The 12,816-nt window shown below is 35.8% G+C and overlaps 1 protein-coding gene across 7 annotated transcripts in view; it reads left to right on the top strand.

The window, feature by feature from the left end:
- Positions 1-12,816, top strand: part of DPYD (dihydropyrimidine dehydrogenase) — a 349,713-nt gene that overhangs the window by 166,648 nt on the left and 170,249 nt on the right. For all 7 annotated transcript variants that reach the window (XM_085586539.1, XM_085586538.1, XM_085586535.1 and 4 more), the window contains 3 exons: positions 1,895-2,002; positions 5,096-5,265; positions 6,832-7,042. In XM_085586539.1, coding sequence (XP_085442665.1) covers positions 1,895-2,002; positions 5,096-5,265; positions 6,832-7,042 — 489 coding nt within the window. The remainder of the gene's footprint in view (positions 1-1,894; positions 2,003-5,095; positions 5,266-6,831; positions 7,043-12,816) is intronic.

Raw genomic sequence — 12,816 nt, 5'->3', positions numbered from 1 at the left:
TTTTCATTAGGAGATGATAAAAGCAGTAAAAAAAAAAAAGAAAAAAAGGGAAAAAATATTTTGAGGGCTTCTCTTTGAGTTTGAATGGAAGTATATATTAGGTGAAAAGGAAATTATCTTTAATGCAGGCTGCACATCCCACTAATGACTAAAGTGTTTCTCCCAAGAGTAAACTGAGGCCTCTGAGTTGGTTTATGGATATCTCAGTAGACATGGTTGCATTACTCTGTCCTCTGCCTGCAGGCAGTCACTGAGAGCTTTTTCTGAGGTACTCTTGTTGCCATAGATGATTTTGCAATATATACACAGAGAAAAATCGATGCCCTTTTAAAAATAGTTTGTTTAATGCATTTTCCATATTGTACTTTCAATAGTACTAAGTATTTCTGGCAGCCTCTTAATATATCCATTATTCATTAGCTGAAATTTCAGTCTACCCAGAAAGTACAGCATTCAAAGGTCTTGAAGTTCAGGATGTGCTAGTATTTTTTAACTTTATTTTTCTGAATATCCAACTATAGATCAGTGTTGGTTTCAGATTCGAATGTTCAGCAACTGAGTAATGATTTTTCTTTAAAAATAGAGATCAAATTTCAGGTTTGCTTTTTGTCTTGTAAGCCTTTTGAATTCACTGAGAGTAAATTTTGTTTTGCTTCACTGAGACTAATAAATCTAAAAATGTTATTTTATTTTTCTAGTATTATATATTAAGTTATATATTATATAATTTCATTCAGAGTTCTACAGGTTTGAAAAACTTCCTTCATATAGGCAACTCATGAAAAAGTACTAAGTTTTCTCATTAGGTAGTTCTGGGCATATGCTGTAATGAGACAGATTTTTGTGGCTTAATTAATACAAAAAGACCCCAAACCTTCCCTATTTGGAAAAGTGCTCTTCAACATGCAATTCTGCATTATTGTAGATGCTAAAATTGTGTTGTTAGGGTTTTCCAGACCAGTGTGTCTCAAAGAGGAGTAATATTAGTCTGCTGCCACCCATGCCTGAGAGGGAGGGAACACAGGTTGCTTTGTATGCTCCTGTTCTTCCTGCTTGCTCTGAGGATGCCTCAGTGCTAGTATGTTTTCTTACAAAAATTGTTGACATTTACTCAATTTCAGTATGTAATTATCAATTAGCATACTTTTGATAATATTATGAGGTTTTAGATGTAAATATGAAAGTTGAGACTGTTGAAAATACCCTGATTGCATTTGCATTAATAAAATTTCTTAACTGGTGTGTTAGCTGGGCTAGCTTTTGGTGCTGTCCAACCATTCACATCAAGATGAGATGATGTTCTTTGGTAACTGGAAGATGCTTTTTGCTGCTTTCTTTTCTAACTGAAAGGTATTTGTTGCTATTAATTGTTGTGAAGTGAATCCTTGTCTGTATCCTATGGATTCTGTTTAAATGTGTGCTTTTGATAATGAGGAAGAAATGTCAGACAATCAGGACTTCAAGGTTTTTGAGAAAATAATCAAGAATGGCAAAAAAATGATGGCGTACAAATACAGATCAGACCTACAGCACTGCCATTTGTCCTCCTCCCCTCATTAGTTAAGCTGTTTGTTAACTGCCTCATTTGTATTATCTACTTTTGCACCCTGTTCTCTCTAATCCTTTCCCCTGCATTTGTTTTGTTATGAGTTATACAAGTACACACATTGTTGAGGAACCTGATTTTCAAGTGCTTGTACTATTAAACAATCACCAGTTAGGCAAGCTGCAGACTACAAATGTGATGATTTGCAATATTATTTTGGAAACATCTAAGGCTTTGTGAAAGTGCTTGTATTGACAATGTTTTGAGAACATGCATGTAATTCAAAATATATGTTGGTAGCTAAAATTTTGTGTGTAATTCTTATGTGCCATAAAATATCTATTTCAGGTTTGCCAGAACCAAACAGAGACAGTATATTCCAAGGACTGAGAATGAATCAAGGATTCTACACATCTAAAGACTTCTTACCTTTGGTAGCAATGGCAAGTAAACCAGGTGTGTGGTACTATGTTCTTTTTGTAATCACATTCAGTAAGTCATTAGCAGTTATATCAAACTGGCTACAAAGCAGCACATCCAGTTACAAAGTACCTTCCACTGAATATGTCTGGGACAGGGTTTTTTTTCTCTTGGTGAGGGGCAACCTCAGGAGCATGGTCAACAAAGTTATTCCCAGAGATTATAAACTGAAGAATCATGTATATAAATCTAAATTTACGGCAAATAATTTCCCCTAATAAGTTATATTTGTTTTTTTGAATTATAGTGAAAAGATAAGCTTCTCCTCTATATGAAGTATTTTGATAAAAATAGTATATATAAGATGGTTTGAAAAAATCTGATATTAAAAAAGATGTTTCTGACTTGTATAAGCAGCTGAATTGTAGATTGTTGATAAATTCTTTTACTTGGTCCCAAGTCATATGCTGCACACATTTAAATCAGCACTGGCTCCTTACCAGTGAACTTACAGTCTAAAACTCAGGACAACAGGAGTATGACAGGAGTTAATAAGAAGGTGCTCAGTTCATAGGCACCAAATGCAGTCTTGTTTTATGATTTCACATCTTTCTTTAAGCTCACAGGTAGCTGCATTTGCCCCCTAAGGAGTACAGATGTCCCTGAATATGAACTCATAAGCCCCAAATATGTGATTTCTATACCACATTTCTTCATGGTCTAGATTCCCCAAATAAAAAAGAAATTCATATGCAGGTGTTCTTTTATTTATTTAGGACAGAGTGTGGTATTTTACATCTAACTTAATATAACTTGTTTAATCTACAAATTGATTTTCATTTCAGCATTCAGAAATTTCTTTTAGCATCAGATAGGATTGCCTGCTTATTTAGTAAACTTTTCTTAAACAATTTTGAGGAATATATATTCTGGGGCAGATTATTCTGCTTACAAAAGTGAAGTTTATTATCCCACTTGATGCAAAATATTTCAGAAGGGAAATTCTGCATCCCATTTGTCCCATCTCTTTGCTGTTTTCATCAAATGCTTATTTCTGTCTGTTTTCTTAAGCTCAAAGTAATCTTAAATGATTTGGGAGAAAGGGGTAAAATTTTGGGTTTGCTTTTTGAAGGCAGAAATGCTTAAAAATAAAACAAATTGAGAATATGCAGTCCAACACATTTGTAGATTAACAAAGGGAATATAAATTCTGCAAAACAAAACTCTCTTGAAACACTTTGACTAAAAATACTTTATAGACTTCCAAGATATGTAGCAGTTTCATACTGTAAATCACCTGTCTGCATGAGGCTCTAGATACTGTGATCCACATATTTCAAAATATTGCAAAGTAGCTCTCCTGATTAGCTAGCATATGTGATAATATGGGGTTTTTTATATTGTCTACAATAGGAAAAAGGATGAACTTGGAAGAACTAACCTTTTCTGATTGACAGTAATAGATAGATCTTTGGTGTTGTCTGTTAATTAACATGGACTCTTTTACTTAATTTTACTGTCGCTAAAGCCACCTTTTGCTCTTTAAGGCATGAAATTGTAAAATAAAATATATACATACTACATCCTACTCTATCCTCCTTTTTCACTGTGACAGTTATCTAAATAATAGACATAATAGACTTATTCATGGTGAGATATGTATTCTGCCTGCTTATTAATTCTGAATGCCACTTGTTAATACACTTTCCTAAAAAAGGGTTTCCTCTTGCAAATACATAGCTGTGAATTTACCTCAGGAGTGTGTTCCCAAGAGCAAAGCAGGCTGCTCTGACTGATCCCTTCTAGACTCACACTCTAATGGCACTGTGAGCTGCCAGCCCCCTGCTTCACTTGTGCTTTTTCCACTGCTCAATTTGTATGGACTATTAAGTTCACTAAAAATAAATGAGAAAAATTTAGAGAGAATTTTAGACTGAGAATCTTAATAAATAAATACTAAATGTGACACCACATGCATGGGCGGGGGGGAATTTATATCATTTGTCATTTGCATTTGCAAAATGCATTCATTAAGCATTTTTCAAATGGAAAGAGAATAGGTGTATTAGGATGTTGTTTCTCACTCTGCTTATATGTCTAAATGAAAATGATTGTTTACTTCAGTAATACCTGTGTTCCACAATTCCATGTGAAAATCTGCTCTAGCAGGATACTTGAGTTAAGGTACAGTAGGTAAATGGCCAGCTAAGTACCTCCTGACAGGAACTGTCCTGGACTCATGAGAATATAGCTTTGTATTATTTATGTCAATATTTTTCAACCATTTGTCTAATCAACAGTTAGTTGTTATGATGATGTTATGATGTTATGTATCACTTAAACATGTGATAAAAGTGCAGTCTCTTCCAGGTAACAGACACAGTTCAGTTTTACTTAACTATTTCTTCTTTAATTGAATCATTAAATACAAACTGTAGATGATAAACACATAAATGTTGTCATTTTCTCCATGTAACTTTTTACAAATTATTTATAGAAAACTACTGTAGATTAAACATTTTCTTCCAGTAGAAGAACTAGGAATTACTGTAACAATATTATTTTTCTTCATGTTCAGCTGATGAATAGCCTCAGAGAACCATGTCACCACCAGAACAGTGTCAGTGCATTATAGAAATCTGAGGGGACTGATACTGGTAGACTACCACACAAAATTGTAACTAATAACAACTGGTCATCCTTTTTTGTTCTTTGTTGTTTTTTTTTGTTCTGATTTGTTTCGTTGTTATTTTGTTTTTTTGTTTTTTTTTTAGCTGGAGGATAATGAATCTTATGGGAGAGAAACTTACTTTTTGAATAAAAAAGTCTCACAATTCTCGTTTCAGTCTGACACGACCCACAATCCTACAAACATGTTGTCATTTGAATTCTTTCTCAATAGAAAGATGCAGCTGCTTAGAGTACTGACTATGAAATTATGTATATGAGCATATCTTAAAAGGGGGAATAAAACTGTCTTTCAGTGGAGCAGAATAATTTGATAGTGACACTCCATGCTTGGAAACTGTAAGATGCAATTTTACAGTGCTTTGAGTACAAGTACCTTTTGAGCTGTCATGCAGAAATGGTTTCTCTACTTGAAAACGGGGTTTTCCTTTTATCTTTCAGGGATGTGTGCCTGTCACTCTCCGTTGCCACCAGTCCATGGAACTGTGATTGTGCTCGGGGCAGGAGACACTGCTTTTGACTGCGCAACGTCTGCTCTGCGCTGCGGAGCTCGTCGCGTCCTCGTGGTCTTCAGGAAGGGATTCACTCATATCAGGGCTGTCCCAGAAGAGGTAAAACTCAGTAGCAGCATTTCTGAGAAGGCATCTTAGGTATTTCTATGTGGCCTGAAAGCGTGCTACAGGTACTTAGCAGATATCTGGTAAAGGTTTTGTTTATAAAACCTTTATTGAAATGTATGAATGTTTATTAAAGATCTGAGGCTCACTTTGTATACTTTGTATTTAAACAATTTTCTACTGTTGTATGTTCCCTGACAAGGCAGAGAGATGTATTTGCAACCAGGGAATAGAATTTCTTGTAAGTTAGGAAATGAACTAAAATTTTCAATGTGGGAATCAAACAGCCATTAGAGTATTGTAGTTATCTCTTCAGATCATGATTAGATCCTATGATGATATCTTCTGGCTGTTGTTTAAAGAACCTCAATGATTCTGACATTGCCTTGTGAGCCTATAAAAGGCTTTCTTTCCTTTCTTGCTGGTAAGAAAATTACTTACAGTGATTTTGGCTTTGAGTCACTGCCAATGATAGTGAAGCAATGCTATTCATCCCATATTTCAGGATTCTATTTGGGTTTTAATTTGGCTTTGTACTTTGGTATTTATTAGGCAATCTGCACATTTTGAAATTATTCTGCTTCCTTAATTTATATGTGCTACAGGAGGTTATTTTCAGATTTTTCTTTCTTATTTTGGTGGTCTTTTTCTGTTTGCATTTATTTGGTACATTACACTTTTATATACTTGAGACTAGCACACCATCTAATGCATCTCTATCATTTGTAGCAGTAGTTGGTTGTCTGTTTCAAGAATGTGGGCACCTGAGATCTTCCAGAAGGGAACTGGAGCTGCAAAGAAAGTAATAGAGGGTTTCTTGGTGCATGATTTACTTCTGTTGCACTTCAGTCAAGAGTTCTAGACACAATGAGATTACTGAAACCATTGTATGGCCTTTCATAGAAGCCTGGGTAAATTTCTAAAAGTTGTCAATTTTTGTACTCATCCAATCATGCAGTGAGCCTTGAAAACAGTAAAATAAAAGTAGCTTTATTTAATAATGGCCATGATAGAATCATGACAGGTGGGATATTACATATTCAAAAAATTGTGTAAATAGAGACAGTCAAATTCTGAAGATGATTGACTTAAGCAGTTTTACCACAGCAGAAGATCTTAAGTCTGTATTGTCACTCAGAAAAATGTTGCTTGTACATGGTAGTCAGAATTTAATAAAATCTTAAAATCATAGTAAACACTAATCAGGGCATGGACTAAGTTAATATTAGGCCACTTCTTAAAAGATATTTATGTAAGAGAAATCTTTTACCCTCAAAGAAGTTAAACATATTCAAAGTAATGAAAACATAAGAAAATATATTGGAGTAATATTTGACTTGAAAGTTTACTTACTGCCACTGCCTGATTTGATAGCATGAGAGACTCTGAAGCTGACAGGAGGATGACTGGCTGCATACTGGACATGGCTGATTTCTGCTATAGTAGAATCCATGGTAACATCTTGAGTCAAAAAATGTTTCCTGGTTGGTTTGTTTGGGGTTTTTTCCCATGATAATGCAGCATGTTAAAGTTATATATTTTATTGCGTCTACTCCACAGATGGAACTTGCAAAAGAAGAGAAGTGTGAATTTCTGCCTTTCCTCTCTCCTCGGAAAGTTGTTCTTAAAGGTGGACAAATTGTTGCTATGGAATTTGTTCGAACTGAACAAGACAGCGAAGGAAACTGGAAAGAAGATGAGGATCAGGTTGTCCGTCTGAAAGCCAATGTGGTGATCAGTGCCTTCGGCTCCATCTTAAATGACAGTAAAGGTAACCCTGAATAATGCAGATACAGACTGTTCTTTTAGCTGCATGTCCTGTCCTTCAGCAGTTTTGTGAAATGAGTCTTCTGGAGGTACTCAGCTTGTGACTGCTGGTCTTCTTACAAGGGTTTGTCTTTCAGGTGCACCTTTTAGAAAAAGACTGGGGGGTCTGGTAACTAAGCAGTTCTCTGCATATTGCTGTATAGAGCTGGAACTCAGCATTGAAGTTCGGTTCCTCAGCATATATTTTCCTTCTCAGTGCAAGTGGGATCTCAAAGAAACTCTTGGGAATTTCTTCTGGTCTCATTAATTAACTCTAGAGAAACTCATTATGTTACATCTTTAAGCTGAACTGTTCTGCTCTCTGAAATATCTTTTTTTTTTTAACTTTGCAAATTAAACAGGCATTGAAACATTCATTATTCTGCTTCAGCTGGTCTGGGTATTACTTATTTCTTGTGCATATACAAGAGAACTGAGACTTCTCTCTTACACAGTATTTCTTAGTTGCACTTTACAAGGTTCTGTCTTAAAAATTAACGATTACTTAATTCTGTATTAAAGATACAGAAATTGGTACATTGATGACATTTCAGAGATTGGATGAATTGTCTCCATTTAGCAGAGAGATCAACATTAATACAGTCAAGAGCATGGGAGCTGAGCAGTGTTTAGACTGTTCTCCTCTGACACTAGGTAGATTTTAGGAGTTCAGGAACCTACATTGAATGTGCCTCAGAATAAAAACACTGACTCAGCAGAGGACACATTGATACAATGAGAAGGTCCTGCTAACCTAGAGGGTCATACAGGTTAGCAGGCTCTGAAAGCCTTGGTGAGCAATGTGCCTGCCTCTCCAGGGCATGGTCATACCAGCCAATTAACCCATGACTTGTTGTCATGGTCTTGTTGTCATGGTTCAGAGCATAAATGCTCTCATAGAGGACTTGGCAAGTGCCTCAGATTGCACAAGACCAGGAGATTTGGTATTCAAAATTTCTCAGCGTAATGTACTTTTGTGAATCTTTGCAATCAAGTAAAATGGTAACTCCTCAGTGATGTAAGCAGGCTCTAAACCTGAATGATGTACTCAGCACTGCCTGCTCAGCATCCAGTTGTATAGAATGGTAAACCATCCTGCTACCATGAGAGGACTCTAAATCCTCTCAGCCTGGTATTTGAGGAACATGTGAAGTGAATACCAGGAGCATTCCTATCTTGTATGTGCTACTAATGCTTTGGGGGAGTTTCTTGCATCCTAGGCAGTTTCTAGACAGTGACTGCTTGCTGGCCTGCTGCTGCCTCCTGCTCTACAGGGCACAGGAGAGAACAGACTGCCATTCCTCTTGGAGCTGTATTGCTGTGGAAAGACTGGCATTTATGTAGGTCATATATTAGGGCTCAGTCTAACCTCCAGGACACAAGAAGAGGAAGATTAAGGTTTTTCTTAAGAGATTCATTAACTACTCTGATGATGAGAATTTTGGCAAATTTTGTTAATTTTGTGGGTAATTTTGCTTTTAAAAACCCTGTGTTTAGGTTTTTTGGAATGGTTTCTAGAATTGCATGATGTAAATCAATATTAACCTATTCAGTCAATATATTTTGGTGTGATTCATAGACCCCATGATACAGGAGCGATTCTGTTTTCTCCCACGTTAAAAATTATCTCAATTAAAAGATTGAACTTACTGTGCTAAGCAGCCAGTAAGTACTGTGCCATAGTACTGTGCCAGTCTTGTATTTCCTAGGGCACATTCACAGTCTAAATTAATTGTTGAGAGGTTTTTAAACAGGAATATAAAATGGGAGGGGAATTGTCATGCAGTGAGCTGATCATGAGAGAATAGAGTCATTTACTTTGGGAGCGAGCAAAATACCTCAGTTTCATGCTGTATTTTTGGTGAAACTGCTGTTAGAAGAGCAATCAATAAAAAGGAAAAATGCAAGTAATTTGTTTTGTATGTTGTAAAAGTGAAAAGAAACTAAGACTTGAGTGCATAAAGTACTTATTTTGAGCATACAATTTCAGTTGCCTTTAAGTCCTTTTTTTTTAAGCTGTATTAATGAAAGTCAAATTTGCTTTTCGCTATTGAGCTGTATTACAACCAAAACTCCAGACTACTTCAGTGTACATAACAAAAATAAATGAAAAAGAAAAAAAAAACCCACCAAAACATTTCTTAGTGTTTTGTTGTGTTTTTCTGTTTTTGTGGTTGATTGGTTTTTCTAAATTAAGTACACTTCTGTATTCAAGATAAGAAAATATTCAGGTATTCCCCATCGGAAGATGGAGATGAAAATACTTGAGGTACTCAAAACTGGACAATGCCATGAGCAAACTGATTGGACTTGGAACGTGATCTAACTTTGAAGGGGGTGGAATAGGCAACCTCGAAAGGGCCCTTCTGGTCTCAATTATTCTGTGACTGGGTGACTCAGGTGCAGGTTGAATAAACATGTTAATTGCTGCTCATACAAAGAACTGTCAATTGACCTAGTTCACAAGGCACCTCGGGGAACTGCAAATGTAGTATTGGTATGGGCTAATATAGCAGGTTATATCCTATAAAAGCTGGTTCTGCTGATAAAACAATAAAGACAATACTGTCAAAACCTGAGAGATTAAAATTAGACTTAGCCCCAGTTCAACAAAGTGTTCAGGGCAGCCTTGATGCTCATGTTGGAAAGTTTTGTAAGAAGCCATAAGTGTGTGGGTGACTGAGCAGAAATAGCTCATAGGTTAGAAAGTTTTTTCTAGTCTATTATCCTCAACAAGATGTTTCCTATTCTTGCATGGTAACTATTAAATTTGCAACTGAGATTCCATGCATTCACAATAGGTATTTAGTCTTTTTTGTTTTGTTAATATAAAATGCTGATGGTGTTTTTGAGCAACAGTTGTAGTGGATATTCATCCTCCCATAGAGAATCATATAAATACATCACTTACTTTAAAAAATTGACTCCTAGTTCCATTTTGTGTTCCTGGAGTTGCTTATAGTTGAAACAGGGGTGTTGCCTTCTAGACTGTTTCAAGGTTACTATTTTACTAAAACCAGTAAAAAACCAGTCTGACAAATTGTTCAAATCCAGCTGCTGCAGAAGGAGTAAGAAAAATGTTTTGCTTCTCCTTGAAGAAAAATTTTTTTGCAAGTACAGGCTGCTTTATTTTAACTGCAAACCCTGCAAGAGCCTTCAAGCCATTGCAACTGACCCACAAAAATAAAGAACTGCGAGAGGAATTTTGTGCTTTTCCTTTGGCTATTGATTTTTTCTTAGTTTGTTATTTTTGAGGCTTACAATGTGCTAGTGAATTACTGAAATGTCTTCTGTCACCATTCCTAATTGCAACTACTCAACATATACACTTAGAGTTTTCTGTGCTCCCTCACACTGTGTTCAGCCTCTGCATCCTGCTTAACACCAAGTCCCATTGATTTTAAAGTCTGAACTTTGAATAACCCTTTTCTAATCCTTCTGATAAGCAAAGGGAACAAGGCTTTAGAACTGCAAAATTTTGTAACAAATGCCCTTGTTTGTATTTATTTTCTTGAATTTCCAATGAGAACCATGGAGAAAGTATGGAAAATAGTACTGAAAATGCACTACAAAATTCAGTGCAGAGCAAAAGACTAAGCCAGGATAGGGGGCTGGCAACCTAATTTTATTTTTGATCCTCTGTTTACCAGGCAGCAGCAAAGAGGAAGAATTTGTATATAACCAGAACACTGAATCTTAGCATGATAATAATGTCTGTTTTATTTTCTTGGAACAGCAAAAAAGAGAAATGAAAAAATATCCAAGCAAAATCCAAGTACCACCTTTATAAAAAATCCCAGAAGTAGTAAGTTATTTGTGAGCCAAAAATATGTTTTATGAAAATGTTGATATTAGGTAGGTATTGCATCATTGACTGAAGGGCAAAACTTTATTTCATAATTCCAGGAATCAGTCATAACTTTCAGATATTTTGCTTTTACTTTTAGTACAACTGTCATCTTTCTTGGAAACCGTAGCAGCAAACCCCAGGCTTACTGCTCCCCTAGAATAGTTCAACATACAATAAAGATAACTTTGCCCAAGTTGTTTACAATTTTATATTTTAACCCACTCATAGTTAATTTTTATGTCTGCAGTTTGAAAAGCATTTGCTAGGGAACAAAAGAAAAAAAGTTTGCAGAACTCTGACCTTATAAGTGAAAAAGATTTTAATTTTCATTTGATCAAATACAGAACTCCAAATGGCACAGAAACCAGGAGTTCTGGAACTTGGAAGGACTGTTGAGTTTTCTTCACAGAACCTACTCAGACAACTGGGTAACTTTGACCTCAGAGCACTGAAGCCTTGACTATCTAATGAAAGAGCAGAGGGGAGGAGGAGAGGCTGTGATACCCCAGCTGGGAATGCCCTGGCATCTGCCTGCTAGCACAGCATCTGCCTTGCACCAACAGGCTTTGAGGCACCAGATTTATAAAAAAGTTGTTACATAAAACTTAAATTTATACATGTTCAAAAGAGTCCTATTGAAATAGATAGGAGTTTTCCTGCTGAGTCATTTGGAATAGGATTTTTCTGCACAAATAGGTTTATTGAATGAGTTTGGGTGCAGCAGTTCCATGCTCTGAAATCATTACCCGTTCCCAGTATCAAAAAGTGGCTTCATGACGATTTCTAAAGCCTTGTTTACTTAGGGCAGAAATTGTACTCTTTGAGTTGATGCACGTCAGACACTTCAGCTTGCTGGTGACAGAAAATAAAATCACTAGCAGGTTGCAGCAGGACCCTGTCCCACTGTAACTGGACCCAGCTTTATCCAGTCAAACCACTTTTTAATCCTATTCAGACAGTAGTGTGGTAGAATGTTAGAAGCATGATTGTGCCTTTCTTTATTTGCTGGGCATTTAGACTGGGCAGTGTCAGCAGTAAATCTGTTAGTACATGTGACAGCTGTAGTTATACATTTCAGATTAAGAAAGTTACTGTAGATTTGTATTTTTCAGAAGTAATGCTACTATTCACTTTAAAGGAATTCTGTAAGATGGATATCAAAAATAACATTAATGAGCTACTAAAGCTAAAATTATAGGAACTTAACAAATTGGTTAAACATAAAAACCATTAAACTGTTTATTGAAGCTTCACAGATATACTGCAGCTAATGAGCATTTCTGCTATTTAAATAAGCCCAAATTGAACACACATTACATAGATGCATAATTAGTCATGGCAGTCACACAGAGACTCACTTTTAAAGCTTTATTTGAGAAATCTTTTCCATTTGATTTGTTTCGTTAATTAAAATATTTTTTCTGTATTCACTTATATTTTAATATTGTTTTTGCAAATGCTATAATTTGCTGCTGTGTTTCCATTTGTGTTTGTTTGCTCTGTGAATATAGCGAATTTGGAAAATATATTCAGCACTGTCCTTTTGTTTGGTATTATTTGTGTTAGCATCAGTCGATAGCGGTAGAATAATTAAATTGTATGTTACCTTTCATCCAGAAGGATCTTTTCAAATGATATATAATATCTCACTAGGCTGGGGAGGAGATTGCAGCACAAACACAGGATTGTAGTTTGAATTTTCAAGAAAAAAGATATGTTAGTTTTAAACTTTGAAGACTGAAACTGAGAGGGTGAAGGTTTTTAAGGGTACTTTTTACCTCTGTCTCAAATCATGCACCAAACATTAAATACCTGCTTTGCTTGTTCAGTGTCAAATACCAATTCAGAGAACCAATAGTTCAAGCTCTGATTTGGCTCTTGGGCTCTCT

This window comes from Lonchura striata, chromosome 8 (genome assembly GCF_050655825.1).
Source record: "Lonchura striata isolate lonStrDom1 chromosome 8, ASM5065582v1, whole genome shotgun sequence".
Taxonomy (NCBI): Eukaryota; Metazoa; Chordata; class Aves; order Passeriformes; family Estrildidae; genus Lonchura; species Lonchura striata.
This window is presented reverse-complemented; position numbering and strand designations above follow the sequence as displayed.